This window comes from Notamacropus eugenii, chromosome 5, assembly GCF_028372415.1.
Source record: "Notamacropus eugenii isolate mMacEug1 chromosome 5, mMacEug1.pri_v2, whole genome shotgun sequence".
Taxonomy (NCBI): Eukaryota; Metazoa; Chordata; class Mammalia; order Diprotodontia; family Macropodidae; genus Notamacropus; species Notamacropus eugenii.
The window spans coordinates 148375165-148401071 of NC_092876.1; the positions used below are offsets into that span (position 1 = coordinate 148375165).

At 35.4% G+C, this 25907-nt stretch overlaps 1 protein-coding gene across 1 annotated transcript in view; it reads left to right on the forward strand.

The window, feature by feature from the left end:
• GUCY1A2 (guanylate cyclase 1 soluble subunit alpha 2) overlaps positions 1–23054 on the forward strand; it is a 446276-nt gene extending 423222 nt beyond the window's left edge. Inside the window, exon 8 of the mRNA XM_072611211.1 lies at positions 6228–23054. Within this exon, the coding sequence (XP_072467312.1) occupies positions 6228–6435 (208 nt within the window). The 3' untranslated portion in view covers positions 6436–23054. The remainder of the gene's footprint in view (positions 1–6227) is intronic.
• Positions 23055–25907: the final 2853 nt, after the last annotated feature.

Below are 25907 nucleotides of genomic sequence, written 5' to 3' on the forward strand. Positions count from 1 at the left end.
AGAAAGGATGGCATGGAAGATAGGCAGTGACCTAGTCTCATCAAGTGCCAAAAGATTAAAGGAATGGGAAAAAAAGTGATTCAAGAAGAGATCACTGGCTAATGAGGGATTTGCTTTGGTTGACTATACACATTTCCAATTGGTTTTGTTTTTGTTCCTTTATTAGTGGCTAGGAGAGAGGGTAGAGTGGGAGAGAAAGAATTCAAAACTGAAAATAAAAAAATAAAATGCAAAAAATAGATGACAGCAAGATTATGGAACAGTCATTCAAGAGAGCGCAGATGAAGGGGGAAATAGATCTGGGATGTGGTCTGGAATAGAATCTGATATTATTGGGTTGAAGGGGTTGGAAAAAAGGGAGATAACATTTGAGGTTGGGGAATAGCCAATAATAATAAATAGCCCTCAACTGTCTGAGCTGCTGTATGGCTGTAATTTAGGGGTCTTAGCTCGTTGTTGGGTTAGGAAGCTTAGTGAGGAGAGAAGGCGGTAGATTCTTTGTCCAGTCTAAAAACCCTTTAGATCAAGACCTGTTCAGTTGTTCTAAGAAGGTAGTTGTTGGTTTGTCCATGTCCAGAAGCTCTATAACCATAGACTTAGAGAGGAAAGAAACCTTAGAGATCATAGAGACCAACCCTGTCATTTTGCAGATGAATAAACTAAGACCTAGAGAGTATAAATGCTTGCCAAAAGGCCAGTCAGTAATTGGTAGAAGTAGAATTAAAACCAAGGCCTTATGAAATATCCATTACATTGCACCATATTGCTATCACTTTCTATCATTAAAAGTTTTTAGCCCATATTTCCATCAAAATTTCAGACTTAGAGACTGGATGGAGCATGCACAAAGTCGAATACACAAATCTGTATCACATTTGTAAGCTTTAACATTTCACTTCATCTTCAGGATTGTTGATTCTGAATGCTGGAGGTGGACTTTTTGTTGTTTTGTCCAGCCTAGTTTCTCCCAGAAGCCATTTGTAGTAAATAATAATTGTCACTTGTTTACTAGCTTACAAGGATATTTTTATCTCTGGGGAATTAGGGATTGTCAGGTGTGATGGCAGCTAAGCCAAGCCTAATGATTGAAGACCCATTTTCATGTATCTCTTAGTTCTTCAGGGCTGTGGATATGTGGGTAGTGATAGCCTTCATGCTACTGATGTTTGTAGGTCTATCCATGGTGCTGACTATTCTTTAAAAATCCCCTCAGTTAAAGGAGAGATTTGAGGTTTGTAGAAATTAATAAGAATATAGTAAACTGGCATTTCTATGGCTTCTTAATACTTAAAATGCATGCTGCTAAATGTGACTGTGCATCAACAAATTGGCCATCCTGGGTATTAATTTATGTTTATGCAGAATTTAAACTTCCATATCAGTTCTATGCTGCAGAAGGTGTGGATTGTATTAGGAGACAGAGCACTAGAACCCTCAGGGGAACATCAACTTCATATGTGCTTCTGAGACTACCAAAGGTGTCTGAACTGATCAGTGTCTAAATAGACAGTCCCTGAATAAACATTTGATCATTTGTTCTCCATGATTTAGAGATCTTTCTTCATCAAGTGTGCTATTTAAAACAACTCCCAGTTTACTCCAATTGTCTTGTTAGTTTCAGACTGAATATTTACATTTCTAGACTGCAGGAGTACAGGCATACTTCACTGTACACAGCATAGAAATTCAGGAATTGGGTTCGATTACCCTTTAGGTCTTTTTCTTCTCGTATTCTCCTTCTTCCCATTCTCTCTCTGTGCTCTGTTTCTTTGTGTCTCTGTCTCTCTCTGTCTGTCTGTCTCTGTCTCAGTCTCCCCTTCTCTCATCTCCTCTTCCTCCCTTTCTCCTTTTCTCTTTCTGTTTATGTCTCTCTCTTTTCTTCCTCTTTCTCTTTGTATCTCCTTCTCTCTCTTAAATGAAAATTATTTCTATTCAATTTTATCAATAACAAAATTGTGTGCTTCCTAAATAGACTCTGCAGAGTGATTACCAATTCTGTATAAGGTGTGAAGAGATTAATTGTAAAAGGATTTTCTTCTCTGCCAAAGTACAGAGAGCTGGGTGGGGGGAAGAAGTGTAGTGCCATGGAGAAGGGAGACAACCAGCTGATGCCACTTTCTAAGGAGAAATTGGCAGAAAGAGAAGAGTAGAAGTTTCATAGCTGAAAATCCTATTGCACTCTTCATTGCATTACAGCAAAATGCAAGAGTGTAGGTCAAAATATATTGTGAAAGAAAGAGAAATTTAGAATCATTTAAAAGAATGTAAATCTTTAAGTCATGTTTTCTGTTTGTTGGATTTTTTCTTTTTATTTTCAGGAAACATAGTAAAAGAGATTTTGCTTATAGTTCATTTGATGACTAATGAATCCTATAATAATCTTCCTAACTCCTAAAGAATTTAAACTTATAGAAATGTTAATTAATGCCAATTCAGTGCATCAGTATTTGGTGGATATCCATTATGTACAAGTCACTGTGCTAGATGTAGTGTATGTTTGTCCTTTGTTGCCGAAGAAGACCATGCCACCAGAGAAATGATGACATGGCTTGTGCTTGACTTTGTTTTAAGTGAGGGGAGGGCTGTGCAGGTCACCAGCCTCACTTCTCCTCCAGAGCCATCTGAATCCAGTGACCAGATATTCATCAGGATGATTGGAGATGACCCAGGATGAGGCAATTGGTGTTAAGTGACTTACCCAAGGTCACATAGCTAGTGAGTGTCAAGTATCTGAGGTGACATTTGAACTCAGATCCTCCTGACTCTGCACTGGTGCTCTATCCACTGCACCACCTAGCTGTCCCTGCTAGGTAGTAGCTACTGGACAAAAACCTAATAATCCTACTCCTCTAAAGGTTTCCAGGGAAGAGTAGGAATAGTTTAATATTTTTGTATTTGTATCTCAGTGCCTATACCAAGGCCCAGCATGTAGTAGGAGCTTAGTAAATGCTTCTTGATCCACTGATCTTAATGTAGTCTAAGACTGCATTAGCTTTCTTGGGTGTTATATCTCCCCATTGACTCATATTGAATTTAGAGTACTCTAAAATCTCCAGGTTATTTTTTTAGATTAATGTCTTTCTAGACACTTTCCTATACTATTATACTTGCGAAGTTGGTTTCGTTTTTCCAAGTGGAAAAATATAAATTTGTCCTTATTAGATTTATCTCAGCTTGGGAGCTATGACAGCCAGCCACTAATCAGATTTAGTCTTGAACCATTTGTCTGAAGTGGCATTTCTAAACCCTGTAGCCTTTGTAGAGAAAATAGTACAGAGCCAGAGAGAAAGAGAAGCAGTTCAGAAAAGTAGAAAACTTATCTCAGAGTCTAGAATAGCAGTGTTTAACACCTGTCTCTGACACAGATTTTCTGCGTGACCCTACATAAGTCAGGGTCTGTTAACTTCTCTATGACCCTAGACAACTCTGTAAAGCTGTAAATTGAAGAGCTGGCTGTGATCTGATTATTTGTAGGGTGCTTCTCACTGAGTTCTTTACACCAATAGTGTCAAACTCAAAAACAAATGGAAGGGGCACTAAAACACATATAAGGATCCCTTCAGCAGTGAGTGTATTGACTTAGAAAACCACATATTAACATTATCTATGTTGTATTGTATTTTTATTTATTTTGTTAGATATTTCCCAATTTTATTTTAATCTGATTTGGAGACAAGTGTTGAGAGAGGTGAGAAGGGTCTTCTGTCTAACACATCTACTGTGAACCACTGAAAACAAAGAGAAAAAGGGAGGAAGGAAGTTAAAATGGCATAAGACCAAAGCCAATAAGGCTTTGTATAGGATGAGCTTAAGAGAAATAACAGCAGGGCATGAGGGTGTTTGTTGTTGTTATTCATCCCAAGTTCTCCAAGAAGACCAGTGACATCACTAAGGTGATACCTTGTCTTGCCCATGAATTCAGTTTAAGTGAAGCAGAGCTGAGCAAAATCTTTTGTTTCACCTGAAAGATTTGATTAATTGACTACAAGTTCAAAATGTGTCAGTAGGAAGACAAGGATTTTTTTTAAACTAATGAAATCTTAGGTGACAATAAGAGAACTACAGTATCAAGAAGGAAAAGAATAAGTCCTCACACTCTCTGATGACCAGACAAAATCTGGAATCACCCGTTTAGTTTTGGATGGCATCAACAGAAGAGGAACACTCGAATGAAGAAGAACATGCCAGAGGCACATTATATGAAGGAACTTTGTAAGAACAGCCTAAAAAAGAGTTACGGGGTCATGAAATCTGTCTTCATCCACGTATTGTTTAGTGGAAGTGAACTAATGTTCACTTTGCTTAACCCCTAGAAGGCATAAACTAGGTCCAATAAAAAGAAGCTGAATAGAAGTGGATTTTGATTTGGTATAAGTAAGAACTCCATAACAATTGGTACTCACTGAAAACGAAAATGGGCTCTGTTGCATTATGGTGAAGCAGAGATGAGGTGGCCATGTTGTAGAGAGAATGCATGTTTAGGGAAAATATTGGATTAGATAGTCTCTCAGGTCCCTTCTAACTTTTTTATTCTGTGAAACTGATTTTTTTATCTTATACAATTTGTTTTTTTTTTCTCCAGAAATGTTTAATGCATCACATATTTTCATGATTCAGGCATAGGCAATGATATATTTTGGTGATAATCTCAGTGCAGTAAATTAAAAAATATCAAACTCAACTCAAGTCCTGCTTTCCAGTCTTTTCCTGATACCCCTATCTGTCAGTGGTAGAAAGACAGGTATATGATTTGTGCAAGACTGAATTTGCACCAGAGAATAAGCTTTTGAAGGTGATTGTTATTCTTCAGAACATAAAAGAACCCCTCTGGGAAGTAAACATGATCAACAAATAGAAAGGTTTCTCAAAGCATTTCTTTGAGCCTCTATTTCCTCATTTGTAAAATAAAATTTGCACCATCTACCTCACAGGGTTAGTTATAGAAAAGCTCTTTCTCAGCTTTAAAGATTTAGATGTGTGTATATGAATATGTGTGTATATGTATACATATATGTGTGTATACATGCATGTATGTATAAATGTATACAGTTAATGTTTATTATTATTAAAAATTGCCATTTTGGAGGAGCATGTGAAATTATTTACTATTCCTAGAATCAAATTTTTCAGAGGAGAGATTAAAAATACTTTTCAGTAGTACTTTTCAAATGTTTTGTTTTCAACATTTTAAAATGAACAAAACTTGGGCAATCATAGTAAGACAGTTCATCAGTAAACATTGCACTAAAGACTGAGCATACAAAGAGACAAAATACTATCTCTGCTCTCAAGGAGCTCATAGTCTAATAAGGTAGAGAAACAATGAACAAATAAAAGTGTACAGGCAAACTATGTACAGGATAAATAGGAAGTAACAAAAAGAGAAAGGCATTACAGTTGAGGAATTGGGCAAGGCTTCATATAAAAGATGGGGTTTTAATTTGAATTCAAAGGAATCTGAGGAAAGCAGTATACAGAGAGGAGAAGGGAAAACATTCCAGAAATGGGAAACAGAGAGAATGCCTAGAGAGGAGAGAGATGGAGTGTTTTGTCTGTAGAACAGCAAAGAGGCCAATGTCACTGGACTGAAGATTATATGGTGGGAAATAGGGTATAAGAAGATTGGAAATGTGGAAGGGGACCAGGTTATAAAGGGCTTTGAATGACAAAAGAGGATTTTATCTTTCATCTTGAAGGTGATTGGGAGCCACTGCAGTTTATTGATTAGGAAGGGAGTAGTAGCAAGTGATATTATAGCAGACAAACACTTATTCCACAAAAAGAGACTCCACCTCTTGGCTCTGGTCATTCTTGACCTGTTCCCCATGTCTAAAAGGCCCTTCCTTCTTCACTCCAACAACTGACCTCTCTGGCTTCCTTTAAATCTCAACTAAAATCCTACCTCCTGCAGGAAGCATTCCTCAATCCATTTTAATTCCAATCCCTTCAGTCTGTTAATTATTTTCTATTTATCTTATATGCATGTCTTAGCATGCTGTCTCCTACATTAGATTATAAGATCCTTGACAGCAGAGACTATTTTTTGCCTTTTTTATATCCCCAACAGTACACAGTACTGGCACAAAGTAGAAATTTAATAAAATGTTATTGAATTGAATTGAAAATTCATCAGAGATAGATAGGCTCCCTGGAGGATCTGCATGAGCTATTCAAAGTCTGTGCCCTTCTTAGGTATTTTGTTGACATTCTATTTCCATTGTCACCAGGTTATTGAAGAGAGAAGATAGTTTTACCTTCATTCCTCGATCTCGTGAAGAGCTTCCAGACAACTTTCCAAAGGAAATCCCTGGGATCTGTTACTTCCTGGAGCTCACAACTGGTCCCAAGCAGCCAAAGCCCTCAATCTCTTCAACTCGAATGAAGAAGGTTTCTTACAACATTGGCACCATGTTCCTTCGGGAGACAAGCCTATGAGACCTGCTGCAGATCAAAGACTCATCACAAAAGCACAAGCCCAGAACCTGGGTCTGGACAGAAAAGTGAAGAGATCCTTTCTCCTTCACTGCATCATCCTGGGCAAGCAGTACAATCTCTGTGTAATGTCACGCAATAAGACTAGAACAAGGTGGGTGATAGCTGTCAGTAAACTACCTGGAGGGGAAGACAATTAAGGGAATCACATGCATCCATCCTAACAGAGGTATTTGGTCACTTTAAAAACGTAAATTATAATCATGGTCCCTTTATCAAATAAAACCTAAAAAATAACTTGGGTTTTCTGTTTGATATCCATGAGGTGACATGACCTTAAGAATTGTACCCACTGAAAAACAAAGGAGAGCCAGTGCGGAGTCTGCATCCTTAGATTCAATGTGTTATTCAGTAAAGGAAATTTTATAATTTTTTGGAAGAGACATTTCGTACAGACACCATAGAGGTTTGGTCAACTTCCCAGCCAGAGAAATTGTAACTGAGTAAAATATTTTAGGGATATTACCTATTTTTATACATCTTTCTCTTTCTGGATAATAGCATTTCACATAACAATTGAACCAGCTTTTCAGAGTATACTACTGTACATTTGGTGTATTATTTAACTTTAACCTAATGAGCTAATGTGGTTACACTTATTTAGAAAGATCAGTATCAGATAGAGATTACTTCAGTGGGGATTTCATATGTGCAAAAAACCCTGTCTGTCTGCTTAGTAGATGTCTTTTAAATATAATTATTGTAATGTGAAATTTAAAAGAAGTGGAGTTCATAGAAGCTGATTAAACAATAAACAAGAGAAATCTTTTCCCCCTCCTCGGTGAAAATTTTCAGTAATTGACAAAAAGAAAATTTGTGGGTGGTATTGAGACTTGCTAAATTATGCCCTACAACATACTTATTAAGTACTTACTGTGTGCAGAGCACTGCACACACATAATGTACTAAATGCCCTTATCTCTGTATTTCCCTGCTTTCTGAGTTAGTGAGAACGATGATAGATTTTTGCCTCGTAAAAATGGAATAGGGTTACTTACTACTCTTGTGAGCTACTTCCAGTGAATGTGGGCATTAATGAGAAGTTCTAAATTTGCCAAGATTAGCAATATTTAATTGGTCTATTTTCTAGTATAACATAAAGCAGAAATTCCTATTGTATGGTTTGGAGAAATAAAAAAAAAATACAAATTCACCTATAGTTTGATTGATGCTGTTTTTAACAGTAAGTGACTTTCCATCATGGAAGTTTGACTAGGTCTACTGTATTCAGACCTGGTGAATTCCCCCTGCCCACAATCACTGCAGTAGCCTGCAGGCTTTTATCGCATGATTCCCTAAAATTGAACCCTCTTTGCCCTCACCAAGACTGCATGAAAAAATAGAAATCTCCATTGTTACTGACCTACCCTAAAGTCAGGGGCACTGCGCTGCAAGCATAATCAGAGTTTGGAATCAAGATAAATCCAAAAGCCCTGTTCTAATTAGTGATCTGAAATCATTAGTTCTGTAGCTCTATTGTGATGTATGGCTGTTTCCTTACTCCATGGTAACTCATTGCTCTCCTTCCCCTGGCAGTGATTAGTAATGAAGGTATATTGAATTCTATGTTGTGTTTTTTTCTTTCTTTTCTCTAGGTCAGAGATCTGAGTTACAGTGTGATTTGGTCACTGCTGTAGCACAACTGAGGATTAGATTTAAAACTGTCTTCATATAAAAAATAATTTCCTAATTATGAGGCTTAATAAATGCTCCAAAAGTTGTCAGAAAAATGTGGATGGGAAGTCCTTTTAGATATACAAAGTATGTCTTGTAATCATTATCGTCAATATAATTGTTGGGCTATAATCTCTCCCTTGAGAAGGACACTGGCAAAACACTCTTTTAGATGGAGAGGAGAGACTATATTTCCTGCCACTCTCTGTGTTCTCTGCCTCCTCTAGGACAAGGGCTTTGCCTTGCCCCATCTAAAGGAGAGAATGCCACAGCCCTCATGTCAGGGCTCTCAGACCTATTTTAGGTCTTGTTGGCCTTGGTAGACATAGAGCTCAGCTGCTCTCTTCCCAAAGTAGGAGATAGCTTGGCTACCCGATAGCATACGGGCGCTTAAGGATAGAATATGACTCATTATAGGATCATGCTAGTTCTTATATTCATGTAGGGAAACTAGATTTTCTCATGTATTGGTGAACATTTTCATTTATGAATAAGGATGAATAGATAATCATATATATGTGTGTATATACATACGTATATTTATCACATAGATTCATATAAATTATATATGTATATATACATATATATTCAAGTGTATGTGTATGTGTGTGTTTGTGTGGCACCATATGGCTGCAAAAAGCTTCTAGCATCCATTCCATCTATTCCTTTGCCTTTTGCTGCATATTTTCCCTAAACATCCAGAGAAATGGCCATAATAGGTTTAAGGAGCAGTAGGTAAGAAGATTCCAAACTTTTCTGGAAAACCATTGACCAATAAGGAGAATGAGATCAAGTGAGAAAACAGTTTTGTATAGTGCAAACTCTCGTTTTATGGCAAACAGCTGATTTCAACATTGGTTTATGCGATTTACTTACAGAAAAAAAAATAATGGAAATCTATATTATTATATTCATTTACATTTCTGTCATGGATGTCAAATTCAAGAATTTAGCATAGATCCAGTTATATGTGTGTATACATGTAGCTATGTCATACTCAGGATATGAACTTAACTTTTTTTTGTTTCATTCAGCAAGATCTAATTTTGTTCTTTGGAGCTCTGTTCTGAAGCAGTTTCACTGTCTCCTTGTTTACTTTGTCTTGTTATTGATTATTCAAATTCCTATGTTTCTATCTGTCTTCGCAAGGTCCTGTAAGTAATATCTATGAATTCATTCATAGCCATGGAATTAAGAAACTGTGAACAGCAGTATATTTCTATTATGGAGCAATTAAGCCTAAAATTTCCACATTTTTTCTAATTAGGAATATGAATTGAAACAGTTGGGTAAGAATTTTGATGAGCGACTCTTTGCTTCTCTATGTCATACATTTACTTGCCTGATGTGTGCACTGACATTTCACCTTTTAAAAAAGATTTTTCACCCAGAATCTCCTATGTAACAGAGGACATCAGATAGAAATGGAATTGACTGTCCCTTGTAGAAATCTGGTGTTATTATAGTGCAGAGTCATTTTAAAAGCATTTGTTACATATTGAGTTTTATTTGTAAAAATTATACTTTCAGAAGATAGTATCTACAGTGTGATGTGCTCACAAGGAGTTAATTTGGAGAAATTTGATAATCATAGCCCTTAGTGTAAGAAATTGATGTCAGTATCACCATGGAGATAATACCAATGTTCGGAAATATACTCAAACAGAAATACAACAATTATTTAGCAAAATCACAATCCATCAAAATATCTAAAGAACATATAGAGCATGCCCAGGATATAATTGAATAACAGTAATTAATAAAAATCATTGATAGTGATTCAAAATATGAAGTTCTGTACTTTTGCCTCATGGAAACTAGATGATTAAAGATGGTTCCCTTAGAAACAAATTTGCCTACATCAATTCTGGGTGAAGATGCTGGGAGAAATAAAACTTGTGATAGATTTCCCAACATTATCACTTGCCTCTGTACTTAAATCCTATTTGTCACTAATCAATTATGGTTTAGATTTTACATAGTTTTCCCCTTATAACCTGTGGGACTCTGATCTGTGGAAGAGCTATGATTTGGAGAGTGAATTTAGTGTTTGGCACTTAATGGAGAAGCTGGAAAGTCATGACTTTAAATGTGTAAGGCTCATGAGTTGACCAGTAATAAGGTATCTGAAATTCAATGTTTTATTGGGACGTGTTAGCACCTAATAAACAATGCTTCTTGAACGCAGCCACAACTTTTATTTTAAAATTGATCTTAAGAATACTTGGCACCACATCGTTATAGACTGCACATAATAATTTGTGCTAAATTGTAAAATACTAAGAAGCAACTCAAGTTCATTATCTTTAGTATGAAAAAAATGTATTCACTGTCATCTGGCTGCCTGATACTATTTAGGACAGGTGCTGTGGGTATTAAGGATTAGAAATGTTCTGGATTTGTGCCAGAGGGTACAATGCCAGCCTGCCTTGGCGTGCACTTTTGATCAGCATTTAGCCCCTCATTTACAGTTTATTCCTCCATTGTCACTCCATGATAGTATCAGATATTCCCAACATTCTTTCTCATCTGTCCACATCTCGCCCAGGATATTAGGGGCTAGGCTGGCGCTTGCTCAAAGTATCAATCTTCGCTATCTATTGTTGCTGCATTACTGATATGTGGTCTATCTGTCTCATTCCATATTTTTACGCCTGTAATACCACATTAAAATTGTTAAGAGGATGTAGAGCATAAGACTTATCACAGTTTCACTCGAAAATAAACATATTGCTGAAGTATTCCAGTCACTGTTATATCATATATGTGCATATACATATGTGTACACATCTACATATTATGTTTTCAGCTTTCATTTCATTAACTACTTCCTTGCACTAATTCATTTCGTATGGCTCCATTGAATTTTCCCTTAGAATTACTCCTGATTCAGAACAGTACCAAGGATTTATCTAGTTAACAAGAAATCCAAATCAGAAATACAGATTGTAGATTGTTATTTGTATATTTACATCAATAGACTATTAAAAACATGTTTCTAGTGGCCATTGGGTACCTAGTTTTGCCTAGGACAAATATTTTGAGAGGTTAGACCTGGGATCAGAAACTATAAAATTCTAATTTGCTCCTGAATGTATTATGCTACTGATGAAATAACCATTTGTGTGACATACTGGACACCCACTTGGGCACGTGAACTGTACAGTATATTAAAGATCATTTGAGGCGGATCACTGTAAAATATATACATAAGAATGGCATTGTGTTATCAGATATTAAAATTATCATCTGACACAAAAAGGCAACTTCATGTGGCATGAAACATGTTAACCTATCCACATTAAAAAATAACTACTTCCACATGAATATATTATTTTTAGTAAGAAAAAATGTATGTGGGTAGCTTTAAAATGTGTCTTTGCACTTTTATAAAAAAAAACTGACATCATATATAAAACTAATATAAACTTGGTTATATATCATGGGCACTGAGTTATTTTATGTTGCTAGATGCAATTAACTATTGGTAGTATTCTAATCAAAGATGTAGCAGAATTGTAGCCAAAATTTACCTTGTCATAATGTTTTTATATACTACTATGTCCTGTCTTACTTAAAAAATTTAAAAATTTTTTAAATATAAATGGTTAGCCATTTACTGAAACTCCATTTGGCTTGGAAGGGCAAAGGAGCTATAAGAAGATTGATATGACTATTCTATTGGATTTAGTTCATATCCACCTTAAATTTTTGGTAAACAGAAAATAGTCTTGTACATGGCAACCTATGCAAAATGGAAGGTGTCAGTCAAGTGCCTCATGAGACTTCACATCCATTTTAGGGGAATCGTCTGGTTGACAGTCAGGAAGAGCACTCATGGATTAGCTATGAAATTTTGAAAACTGAGTGAATTACTAGGGGTAAAGTAAACATTGACAATGAATAAGAAATGTATCATTCCAACTGGAGTTATTTTCCCAAAGTGTTTCACTTCTGGCTTCAGGGATTCTCATCTAATGGCTTCCAGGAGAACTAGAATCACTTCAGTTTCCAATTCAGGGATTGTACTTTCTAAGCATGAATCATCATGTTTGACAAGAGTCTTCACTGAGACACACAAGAGAAGACTGTTGTTCCCTAATAACAGTTATTAGGTTTAATCGGGAAAGGATTGTATATTTAGTTAACAGCAAATGCATATAACATAGAACAAGGTTTACTGAACCACAACAAAGATTGGAAAGACCTTTGAGCTTATGGATATTGTTGGATTTGCAATGAGAAGTTTCATAAAGAATACTTTGACATTAATGAATGGAAAGTCACCAAGTTAGCAACGATTGTCACTATGTGTTTTTAATATTAAATTGTACATATGTCTAAAATTTATTCCCAAGCAATACATTCTCATGCTAACTCTTAAAGCAATAACTTAAGCCATGGTAATGATAATACATGCAACATACTTCTGTGTGAGGTAACCACTAAAATCCTTGGAAAATGCCGAAACTACGTACAAAAGCAATAAGAAAGCATAATGTGGGTTATTTAAAGATTTCTCTTTCACAGTCTCCAGGGTGCCATAATAACTGAGGTACAGAACAGAGCAGATGAGCTCTTTAATCTATCTCAGATGTCATTGATTTGCCAGTCTGCTACTAAGTAATTATTGTCCCTTGCATAATTTTTCCTCGGATCTAACTAGCAAACATATGGAGAATCTCATATCACAATTTCTGTCTCTATTTTTTTTCTGTGAAGTTTTAAAACCAGGTTGAAGATGCATAGTAGAATAGGAACACTTGTGCAATGGATACTCTGATGAGACAGTGGATTTTATAGGAACAAGGATGGATCCTTGCAGTGACAGCTAACTAAACTGTTAGTCCATGGTGAACAAGCTCTTGGGAGAGGAAAGGTTGAATGGGAAAGGTACGTTAAAAAATCCAAACAAACAGATTCATGATTTTATCAGCAAAGGGAATCTGAGTGGAAGCTGATCTGTAACTTCTTTACAACTTCAAGTGTTAGAGAGTTGCCTGGGGCACTGAGAGATTGTCACAGTCAGTGTGTTGCAGGTGGGACTGGAACCCAGGTTTTCCTGACTTCAAGGCCAGTTCCCCATCTGCTTCTCCACTGTGACTCTTTAAGGGGTCGTTATTGATATCAATTAGGGATTGAGAAGTGTTTTATCTATCTGTGATTACTGACTTTAGGATGTGAATTTCTGAAAGTCTTTCTAGATGACGAACGAAAGCATAAAAATGGATACACAGGAATAACTACCTATTTAAGCAGTGCTGGAGAAAAAGGGAGGAAGCAGGAAAGCCTCAGGTGACTTTCTGGTGTTTTGATTGTTATTACTTAGTATTGATTTTTAATCCAGTTGGGGTAGTGTGTCAAAGATAACCAGAACTATGAAAGATAATGATTCTTGAATCATTTAGACCCCTAAGCCAGAAGGTGACTTGGGTATCCAAGCTTTCTTTTGGGAAAAAATAAACATAGAAATTTATCTTCATCCTACATAACTCTGGGCAGGAGGGAAAGAATGGAGGCTGAGGCTTTAAAAAAAAACAAAAACTAATGTGAAGCTAGTTTGGCCCAATTCCATATTCTCTTCTCCATCCTGTCATTAAGCTGAGAAAAGAAGAGACTATGGGCCAGTGCAAGTCCATGTACTGTCCAGAAACAGGGTATAAGAATTGTAATTTATCATCATTCCTGGGAAAATAAACTGCCTAATATTATCTTGCCTGGGAAAGAAAGGTTCATCACCTAAAAATTGAATTGGATTTTTGTTTCACTCATGAAATTCCGCAAGATCTTCCCTGCTCACAACCTCTTTAAATAAAAATCATTGAATGTTTATCAGCTACTATATATACTGCCAGTATTTAATAAATAACAAGTCCACATTAGTGGCCATTCATTGGCACCAGTTTGACCTTTCTTAGATAACCCAGTTACTGTAGGATACTAAAGTTACTTTTATAGGATACTAATTTTCAATACTTGCTTAAGCCATTGCGATTAATTAACTGACAATCTAAAGGAGAAAAAAAAACTAAATGTAAAACAAAACCATTTGGGATAGGTTTTGATTTCATTGGTGGGGGAAGGGAGGAATTTGAATTGGTTCAATGATATGAAAGATGGTACAAGAGTGACTGAGAGTTATTCTACCCTGCGGTAATGACAGCTCTGAGAAAAGCTGTTTCTTGGTACCTCTGCTTTCCCTGATGACATTCCTCTTGTGTCATTGTCTAGCTATGGTTCTACACTCAATAGATGTATGAAATGAGGAAAGATGTTCAGAGGCGGAGGAAGGAATGATGCAGGCAACTATGAGTAATGACTACCAAGGCTATTGCTTTTTTTTTTCTTCCTTTTAAAAGATGTGGGGAGTTTTAGGAGAGTGGCAGCTCCCATGGAGAGCACTACTGGTTTAATGAAACCCAAATGGTTTCCCTAGCCTATTGTTCTCTCCATATCAAAGACACAAACTTCACAAGCCCCACATCTTTCTCAGGAGGCAGTGCCAACCTCTTGGCAGCTGCACATTTCATCAGGACTGGGATTAGTTGTTCATGGAGCTCTAAATAGAAACTCTGTGAATGTGGCAGATAAGGCTAGACTCGCTTACAGTGGTGAAGGTAAATCAGTGTCAGAACATCTGGAGCGATGGGACAAAGAAAACTGAATGCTATACCTAGCTATATGCCTCAGGAGAATGAAGTAAAACTAGCACAGGCCAGTGGAGTACTGAAAGAAAAGGGATCTTTAAAAGCTGTTTTTCCCTTTCTTCACATGCCTGAACTTCCTTTTCAAGCTGCTTTAACAGTTTATAAGTATGTGGTACAGGTTTTTAAAAGGTTGATCACTTGCATTCAGATTTTTCCAGATACCCAATTCTCATCTCAGAGAAATCCTTTAAGCAAATTCATTGTATAAGCAAATTTAGTATATTCAGTGTCCTTTTAGCCCCTTAATCTTCTGTCTAGTTATAACAGATTCTAATTTTCTTTTTCTTATTGTTGATTTTTGTTTTAACAAATTCTATGAATTGACTTGAAAAATTTAAATCAAAGATTGTGAAATAATTTTTAGCATGTTACACTTATTTGGGTATGTGTATGAGTACATGTGTGGGGAGGGGCTTTCACCTGCCTCTTGGATATTGTCTTCAACTTGAGCCTATATTGTTGACAGGATAGTTTTCTTATGGAATGCCAAAAACTGAAAAGAGAGCAGGAGTAGAAACTTGCTTCCTGAGATCATAGATTAAGTGCTAGAAAGGCTCTGAGATGTAGTTTGATACAAACCCCTCAATTTACAGTTGAGGAAGCAGAAAAATAGAGTTTAAGTGGTATCACCAAGATTGCATAGACAGTATGTGGCAAAAATTCCAAGTCCAGGGTATGTTCGCCTGTGCTGTAAGGATTTCTTACATATAGTACATACATATGCATCTTGAGTATTCAATTCTCTGAGCTCAGAATAAATAAAAAAAGGAATATGAATAAAAAACATTTTAACTGTAAAATTGAAAAAAATTCAATGGGGTTGGGGATGAGGAGAGAAAATTTGTTTTGTGTTAATTTAGAAAGTTATTTTTAAAGGAAAATTAATAAGAAGAGATGATTGGGAAGAAATAAGAAATGACAGTACCAGGGAACCACTGAAGGTTGAAATTTCTCAATATTTGATAATTTGACTTGTTTGAAATCACACAGGTAGGAAATGGATCTAAATCTGCATTCTCTTTAGTGCACTAGTATGGCTCCTATTTAGTGGTAATATCCTGATATGTGGTAGTAAGTGGCTTTTTACTCTTCATATATTCATGTGGATTTATAAAGGTTCATTCAGATCCATAAAACACAAAGAAGTCAGATGTGATCAAATGAATTTTAGACTTCCATATGCCTCCCAAATATTGCCCTTAACTTGAGTCTGTGATGTTAACATCCTAGTTACTTAATGGAAATGGAATATAAGTAATTAAAGACAAAACAGCCTTTAAAAATCAAAGTAGATTTATTGGTTTCATGTTTTATTGTCCTACAAATTTCATAAGTGATGCCCATGCAGTAGTTTAGTTTTTTTTTTAAAGCACCTTATATACCTTATCTCTTTTGACCCTTGCTACAACCCAGTGAGGCAGATGCTACAGGTATTCCTCCATTTTATAAATGAGAACCTGAGGCTCAGGAAGGTTATGGGCCTTGCCCAAGATTACAGAACTAGTAGTACTCCTTCCTTTATCTCATTCTACTTATCAAAGCATTCCAAGAAGCCCTTACTAATTATTTCAAGAAGACTCATGTTAGAAAAGGAAGGAAGGAGGAGTAAAGGAAGAAGGAAAGGAAGGGAGAGAGGAAAGAAGGAAAAAAGAAAGAGAAGAGAGAGGGAGAGAGATGGAAGAATAAATGAAAGAGAAAGATAAAAAGACTGATGGAAGGAAGGTAGGGAGGGAGGAAGGAAAAAAGAAAGAGAAGGAAGGGATGGAAAGATGGAAGAACAAATGAACGGAAAAGATAAAAAGACTGTTCAATTGAAGGAGAGTGGGGAGGAAAAAAAGAAGAGAGGAAGGAAAGTAGGGAGGAAGGAAGAAAAAGAGAAGGAGAAGGAAGAGAGGGAGAGATGGAAGAACAAATGAAAGAGAAAGATGAAAAGAGTGGTGGAAGGGAGAAGGAAAGAGAGGGAGAGAGGGAGGAAGGGAAAAAGAAAGAAAAAAGAAACAAAAGGAAGGGATAGAGAAATTGAAGAAGAAAGAAAAGAGAAAAAAGGTGAAAGGAAGTAAGAATGAAAGGAAGGAAAGAGGGTGGGAAGGAAGGAGAGAGGAAAGGAAGAAAGGGAGGAAGGAAGGAAGGAAGGAAGGAAGGAAGGAAGGAAGGAAGGAAGAATTTATCATTGCTATAAAGTGGAAAAATGCATTAGGCCAAAATGTATTGTCAAACAGCCAACTTCACTCCCAATGCTGCCCCCTCAAAACCCCCCACCACACTTTTTTAAAGCTTATCAAAATGTGGGATTTCTTGAGCCCTTCTCAGGAAACACTGTGGTCATTTGGCATTACTGTTCAAATATTATCTCATAATCTTGAGATTCATTTTCAGAATTTTTATGAATTATGGATCTTTTTCTTATCTTCCGCCAACTGCTGCATTAGAATAGTTAGATCTTGTGAGAGTGCAAAACACTGTATCCTGGAGACTGGTTTGAAATTTATAATGAGGACAATCCTATAAATCCATGCTATTGTTTAAGCAACATTCCAGGACTCAAAATAGGAAATGCTATTTTTTAATAACACAGATAGAATAATTTCTAATAACATTTGACGTATGTTACAGACTTTTATTTCTTTTCCAATTTAACAATGTTCAGAAATATTTAAGTAAGAACTAAACATGTAAAATTTCTGATAAAATGAAGTTTGTGTCATTTTTGGAGTAGATTACTTGAGTAACACATGAGAGCCTCTGACATGACTCCAGCTAATTCTTAATTAATGGGAACCTCTATAGGACCAATCCCAAAGAAGCCTCCCTTTAGAGTAGGAACACAACTTTGCTTACTTCCTCCAGGTACATCTTTGTGGATTCTGACACAAACTTTAAACAGAACTTATAGAACTCTTCACCATTGGGCAATCTAAGAGAGTGAATATCCTTTTAAATTAATGACTTGAGTAACCTCAGAAGTATAAGTTTGCATGAAGTCAGGAGAAAAATAAACTTTTTTTTTTCTTTTGCAAAAACGAATTTCTCTAATACTGAAAGAGAAGCTGAAAATGTTCAGACTTCTATATGTATTTCCTGGTATATGAGAGGCCACAGTAAATGCTACCCAAAGTTTTGCATTCTAAGTATTGCACATCACCTAAAGATGTGATAACTCTTCGCTGTCTTTTTTGACAGTTGAGATATAATGATAGAATTTTGGAGCTGGTTTAGACTTTAAGAAACCATATTGTCCAGCCCCCCTCACATTTTATAGATGATAAAAGTGAAACTCAGAGAGAATGACTTTCCCAAGGTCACACAGTTATTAAGTGCCAGAAACAGGACTTGAACTGAGGTCTTCTGACTCTAATTTTAGCACACTTTTCACTATGCCATATCTTATAAACCAGCATATAAGCTATTTTCATCACAGATGTGAATGTTTTTCATAGGTATCCAATGTGTGACAAACAGGCAACCATATTCAATGAAATTTCTATTTAAAAAATTTTGAGTTAATGTTGTTTCCATCAATGCTTTAAATACTGTAGATATCTACAATGCAAAATTGCAATTTTGAAACTTAATATCTACGTGAGTATCATTTAGCTGCTTTGAATTTGTTATGCTTCATAACCTAAAGACAGCATTTATCTTTGATAAGATAGAATACAGGCTCTTAGCAACAGAGAAGTTCAATATTTCATGTGTAAAGCAATTTGGAAAACTTTAAGTTTTATATAACTTAGCTATTATTATTTTTTCACTACTATTCCTATAGTCCAACATGCATCACATAGCAGAATCCATAGTCCAAGTTGATTATAATTCATCTCTAAGAAGTGATGTATGCCAGGGAAATCTCCAGAGATCTCTATGGTAATAGTCGTCCGTATGTGTTCTAACTTAGAGCACAAAAGTCCTACACAAATGAGCTAATTCTTTCTAAAAGCTTTTTGGCCTTAACTCAATATGATTATATTACCTTTCCCATAGTATACCATGTACAACTCTCCAAAATTGAGGCAACTAAGTTAGCTAGAGAAATTAACTGTCATCCACCCCAACCCCAACCAACACACACACACACAACAAAATGTCATTTTGACTCTGAATTGCCTGGATACTTCCTGCCAAAAATTCACTTTAACTTCACTGATTAATTACTTAAGTTTTCTACTTTGGGTAGAGTTAGCAACAGAGTATAGAAGCAATTGAAGGAAAGAATGTCTGTTTCCTGCACACAAGTGTATATTTTAGCAGGACAATCCAAATCAATGAAATATGTTCAACAATAAAATATTTAATTTAATGAAATATATAAAAATCTGTATTTTTATTTTTTTTTAAATATGTCCATTGTTGGGAGGGAAAGACAACTGTCTATCTAGATATTAAGGAAGAAAAAGATAGGTTCAAATATTCTTTGCAACCACCACTGCTAGGTTTAAGAGCTTAACTTACTTATAAATCTTATAAGGATGCATACTTATTTCTGGTTTTTACACTAAAATTTAGCATTGCTCTTCTATAGTGCTATTAATTTGTGCAAAAATCTAACCGTTTTATAGGCAGTCATCTACCTAAACACCTATGAAACTTTAATATTTCTAAGAAAAATTATTTCTTTGGCATTAGTTACTTAAAAAAAAAAAAAACTCCTTTGGACCTCATGGCAATCTTCCTAATACTGGGTATTCTGTTGGATTGGTCTGTGACTAATAAAATCTATGAAGAATAAGCCTTTACCTCTTCCATGCTTTGAGTAGCCAAATGAGAAGAGTTCCTGGGCATAGACCAATTTTGGAGGGAGATGGTACTTGATGGAGAGGACTGAGGCCTTAGTTCTCAGAGCCATTTACAAAGAAAGCTTTGGAGGATTTCAGGGTTATTTCACTAAACGTATAAAACTTTCTTAAGAAGGAGCAGGGACAGCTCCCCCACCTCACCCTTTAGTATCCACTGACAATCTGTGTCTGTCTCTGTCTCTCTGTCTCTGTCTCTCTCTCTTTCTTTTTCTCTCTCTCTATCTCTCTCTCCCTGTATTTCTCTGTCTCCCTATCTGTCTATCTTTCTCTCATAGGTAATATTAGAGTGTAGTACAAAACTATCAAGGTTTAAAAGAGGAAAGCAGTTTCTGAAAAAAATGAACTCTTTCCTCAAAATGACTTTCTAGTAAGGAGAATTGGGGTGGTTATAGATGGTTACAGATGGGGCATGGGTATTTTGTGGTTCCCTTGACTGGAATAACTTGAGCAGCATTTGTTCTGTCTTTGAGCTCATCTTTCTTTACCTTCTCCTAACTCAATGTCTTACAGAATATTAAGCTTTCTTTTATCCTTGAGCGTTGTTAAATCCCTGGTCCCACCTTGGAAGCCTCATGTGTTACAAAAGCAATATCCAATGTACTCTATATGTCCTAGTCCTCTAGCCCTTTGTAGCTATAGCCTGTAGAGAGATCAGTGCTTATAACCAAATTTTAGTTTTGACTCACTTAATGAGATCAAATAGATAGCCATATTCTAAAACCTTAATAGAAAGAACAAGATTTTATCACAATTTCCCCTCAGATGATTTAAAAAATTACGACACAATCATTTATTCTAAAGCCCCATTCTAAAGACATTTTGTTTTCAGGAAAATCTGAATTAATCAAGGTGTCTGATATAGCAAGGAAAAAAAGTATCAGATATTTCAGCATAGTAGTATTATTTTTGATAAGCACATTGGATTGCAACAACTTAAAGAAATCTTCCAGATCTCTTTTATTATTTATTTCTAGAGTGGCACTGACAGATTTTTTATATATATATATATGTGTGTGTGTGTGTGTGTGTGTGTGTGTGTGTGTGTGTGCATACATGCACATATATATATACACACATGTATGAATGCATTTTCATATTTGGAAAGGAAAATCAAATACTCTCATTTCTGTATCAAGATGGTTGAACACTAGAAAGGTAGAAATGAAGTAATAACAAAAAACATTGAATTTTTAACTTTTAATCTCCAAAAGTAAATTTTGAATCAATTCTTTTTGAGTTTTCAGCAAAAACTGTGCTTATATTTTACTCAGACTACTGAACTCTCATCTGCTTTATAAGAGTTCATTTCTATTTGCCAGGAAAATATAGAAAATGACTTTTTTTTCTCTTTGGAAGTGTACACTTTAGTAAGTGAAAGAACTTTTTAATCTCTACTCCTTCCCCATGATGTAGCATTGAAATTTCTCTTTTCTATACTTTAGGAATAATTCAACCGGAAAAGTTAGGTTAAAAAATGGCAGGAATGGGAGGAGGGAATTTATTAAAGAAAACATTCCATTCTTCAAAAAATAGGTTATCTATATCAATATTTCATTTCTTCCAAGTCATAGTGAAAATTATCTCTATTAATTAAGAGAAATTGAGTAGTCCTATTGCAATCAACAGAGCAACTATAAAAAAGTGGTTTTAGGAGATTAAAATATATTAACTAGAAATGAAAGTCAACTCAGTATTAAGAATGAAAGAAAAAGGATTCCTTAGACCTTATACTCTTTTTTGTTCACCTTTGTGTAAATAAGTGCTTTTAATAATGAGACATTGAGGAAACAGGAAATTTAGATGAAATGATGACAGATATGATCAGAGATGCCTCTACTCTGCTGAGGAAGTATCATGCAGTCAACTTGTATCAGCGCAGTTTTTCTGTTGAGCAGAATTGGACCCTTAAAACATTATCAGTAAGCTTGAACTACAAATTCATGCCACCAGGGTAGATTATTAGTACCAAGAAAGACAGGTAGTGTATCACTGGACACGTGATCAGTGGAGAGAAAATGCTGTCCATTTTTGTTTGTTTTTCTCCCAGATGGTGAATCAGTCATTTTCTTTGTATGGAAGGAAAACACAAAAAATATTGAGTGTTTTACTAGACACAACAAGTTCCTAAATTTTCAAGCTCCATGAATCAACCTGATTACTTTAAAATTTGGGCCACTGAGTGGACAAAACCAACCATTTTACTTTTTAAAAAATACACCCTAAAGAAAACCAATTATTCTAGCTTTTTAAAATGTACCCCAAAGTACATTTCATAATAATGCAGATAACAATTCTTTATTTCAAAATAATCTACCTGAATTTTGACACTTTAACTGTGATTAACCATTTTAAGAACCAAAGGGTCTCACTTTCCAAAAAGTACTTAGGCATCAGGCATAATTATATGCTCATTTCAACCTGTGATTAAAAAAAAGTCAATACATTTTCACCTAATTTTTTGGACCACGAAATCAATATTTTTTGCAGACTCATATATGAAATATACATGGTGAATGATTGCAAAGCCTTCATTAGTCTCTTCTGCATGAGGCTCTTTTATATTTAGCCATGCCCCAATTACTTTCAACATTCTGACCAATTTGTTTGCTGCAGTTTTGTGGGGCCAATTCTTTGGTTTGACTTACCATGTAAATAATATTATATACCTGCCACTTTAAGATCAAAATATACTTTGTGAATCATTTCTTTTTAAACTCTAGTAATGTCAAACTTAAATGACAACATTATCAAATAATACCAATTCAATATACTAATATATCTGTATGGCATGATTTAATTGCTTATATTTTGAATTAACTTAATTTTATGTTTTCTAAAGACGAATGCATCTGTAAACCTATACAGTTCCAAAAAATGTTTCTGATAGTGTTTCATATGTTAAAAATATTTTTTGCCCTTCTCTAGTAGTACGGGAATAGAAATTAGTATTTCCTGATTGAAATGATAAAATATGTATTATGTCACTAGAAATTTGAGATTAGAAGCATATGTATGAGTATATAAACATTTATAGAACTACGAACACCTAATGTATTTTTCTTTTCTTGCGTCGACACATTTGAATTATTTTGGGTATTTTTTTATTTGTAATTACTCTTTGTATGTCATGCCCAGTGTAAATAGCATGATTCATTATGCAACATTTCTATGTATTTACAGAGTATAGAACAAAGTGAATTTGTACAAGGAAAATGAATGACAGTAGACTGGGGCAATTATAAAATAGAAGGTGATGATCTGTGTGTCATATTTATATAATTCTGTCCAAATCTATCTGTTCAAGAAACGCATTTTATTTACCTTATAATGTCCAAAGTCATTTACATTTACAAAATATTTAAATCAATAAATGATACAAATAAAACAAGTTAGTGGGCTGTGCTTAATATTCTGCTTTTACAGAGTGAATGATGATAAAGATTAAGGATAAGAAAAGAGAAAATGGAAGGGAACAAGTGCGCTACCCTATACTTCTGTGGATATCGTGGTCCCGATATTACAAGAGCAAATGCTCTTGGCGTTTTTTTTTATACGATAGTTATATATTTAATAACAGAACTAAACCCACTTCTAGGCTGCCACACCTGTAATTCTTTTTTCCTTAAACAGATAGCCTCATATACTTATTAGTTATGTTGACCCTCAGCAACTCACTTAACCTCTGTCTGCCTTAGTTTTCTCATATACAAAATGAGGGTAAGACTTTCCTCCCAGGGTTATTGTGAAGGCAAAAGGAAATCATCTTTGTAAAACACTTTGCAAGCCTTAAGGTACTATATGAATTCTAGCTACATATATTTGGCATATTTAAATTTTACTTCCTTATACTTTCTACCCATAGTTCAAAATTCTACCTCCTATGGCCAAGAAAGATGAGATTAACTCATAGATGAATGTATAGATCTGGAACTAAAAGGTACCTAGGAATTTTCTGGCACAACCTTTTCATTTTAGAGATGAGGAAACTGAAGCCCACAAAGGTTAAAAATTTGCCCAGGTTCAGGCCTGCTGACAATATCCAGTATTTGCCACTGAACCACACTGCGTGTGAACCACACAGCCTTTCATATATGAAGGCAGCTATCATGTCTTTCTAAAGTCTCCTATTCCTCATGTCAGACATAGTTAGTTCATTCAAATCATCTTTATATTGTTGGCAGGAATTATGATATATGCATAGACAAGTAAAAACCTCCCTTATTGTCCTTTTTTCCAAGTATTTGAAAATAAAAGACAAGATGGCCATCATCAGCATCATTATCAAATTATAACTGTATTTGCATTTTATTTGAGACAACACATTTTGAGAGAGCTGCTGACATGTAGGAGCTTATTCAGAAGAAAGCCAGCAGGCTGTCAAGGATCCTGGAAATTGTTATATGAGAATAAAGAATCTAAAAGATGTTTGACAGGAAGAAGAGAAGACGGGGGTGGGGCAAAGCATGACAGCTGTCTTCAATTATATTTTATTTTCAATTTTTTTAAAGCTACATCAAATTTAAATAAAAATGTCATCAGATATGACACATTCAATATACTATTTCAACAATAGTACATAATTTAATGTATTATGTTTTGAAATATCATTTAATTTTATTTTTCCTAAAGATGTACACCTCTCAAAAGCTGTACATCCTAAGTAAGATAACACTGATTCTTCCTTAAATAAGGGCAAGGAAAGTTATGTATAATGTGACCCAGTTTGCCATTAGACAGACTAGTCAGTAGGTCCAATACCTCATACTAATCATGAAGGCTGTGTATAGAGGCTTGCACAGAACTGGCTTCTATTCTAAGCAGAAGATTCCCCCCTTTTCATTTGGAATGGAATTATGAAACATGCTAGTTAAAGTTAGTACTTCGATCTCCTGCATCAAGGGAATAAAGTCTTATTAGCAGTGGATACAGCATCAAATAGCATTTTATAATTCAAGGCCTTTGAAGTAAAAACATCAGATTAATCCACAAAGGAATATAGAAGTTAATAAATTTTATAAGCCTCATAAAGTCTTAAAATAAGGAAATGCTCTGGTCTCTTCTTTCTCTGTGACCTAGCAACGCACAAAGACTATTTTTGCCTGAACTGTGGTAGAATCTTCCACGCTTGTATTGATTTGATTAGCCACAGTTTGACACGTTATGCCTTGACCCCAACAAGTGATATCATTTTGGTCCCTTTCAAGATCAAAGGAGAACAATCAACCAACCAGCCTGGCAACAGGGAAGAAGGACAGAGGTTTTCTCCTACCCAAAATCAAACTAAAATCGAACTTTTGGCTGTTAATGCAGAAGCTTTGTTGTTGTTTTTTAAATTTATATATAGTTGTATTTGTGAAGCAGTGTGGAAGACTGAATTTGGCATCAAGAAGCTCCAGGTTCAAATAATATAGTGGTATAACAACAGGCAAGTTGCTAAAATTCCCTGAACTTTGGATGACTGAAAGCAGTTCCTAACCATTTTTTTAAAATCATGAATTCTTGACACAATAACCTGGTTAATGGATATTATCTTACCTGATCTAACCTTGAGGTTACTAAGATTTTCCGAAGTTCAAAGGATTTTAACCTTTCTTGAAGTTCTTCATCTCTCTGAAATCTTGCCTTAATCACCCTTCCATCTTCTGGATGTTCCTACTGGCACCCAGTGGGTGATAGCTTGTGTTCTGTTCTCCCTTCCCCCCTATAATAAAATGCTCTAGCAGGGAAAAATTCAGTACTATCAAACTCAGATAATTCAGAGAGATATATCTGGTTGATCATGGGTCCAACACTTGCCATATCCTGAGTCAGGAATTCTTTTATAAATTTTCTTCTAAATTAATAAAAATCTACCTTCTCTTCTTCTCAGTGGGCAGGCAAATGGTATAGTGGACAAAGCACTGGGCTTCAAGTCAAGACCTACCTTCAAATCCAACCTCAGACATTTATGATCTGTGTGACCCTGGGCAAGTCACTTAACCTGTCTGCCTTAGCTTCCTGAACTGTAAAATAAAGAGGATGATAATAGCTCTTCCTGGGGTTGTTGTGAAGATCAAAGTTGTTGTGAAGATCAAGTGTCTAGTGCAGTACCTGACACACAGTGAGCACTTAATGAATGCTTTTCTTCTCTTTATACCCCTTTGATTGAAAAAAAAAAGGAAATGAAGAAAGATGAGAGGATGTCTCTAACCTTCCCCTTTATGGAGATGGAAAGTCTACAAGTGTTGTATATTGCACGTGT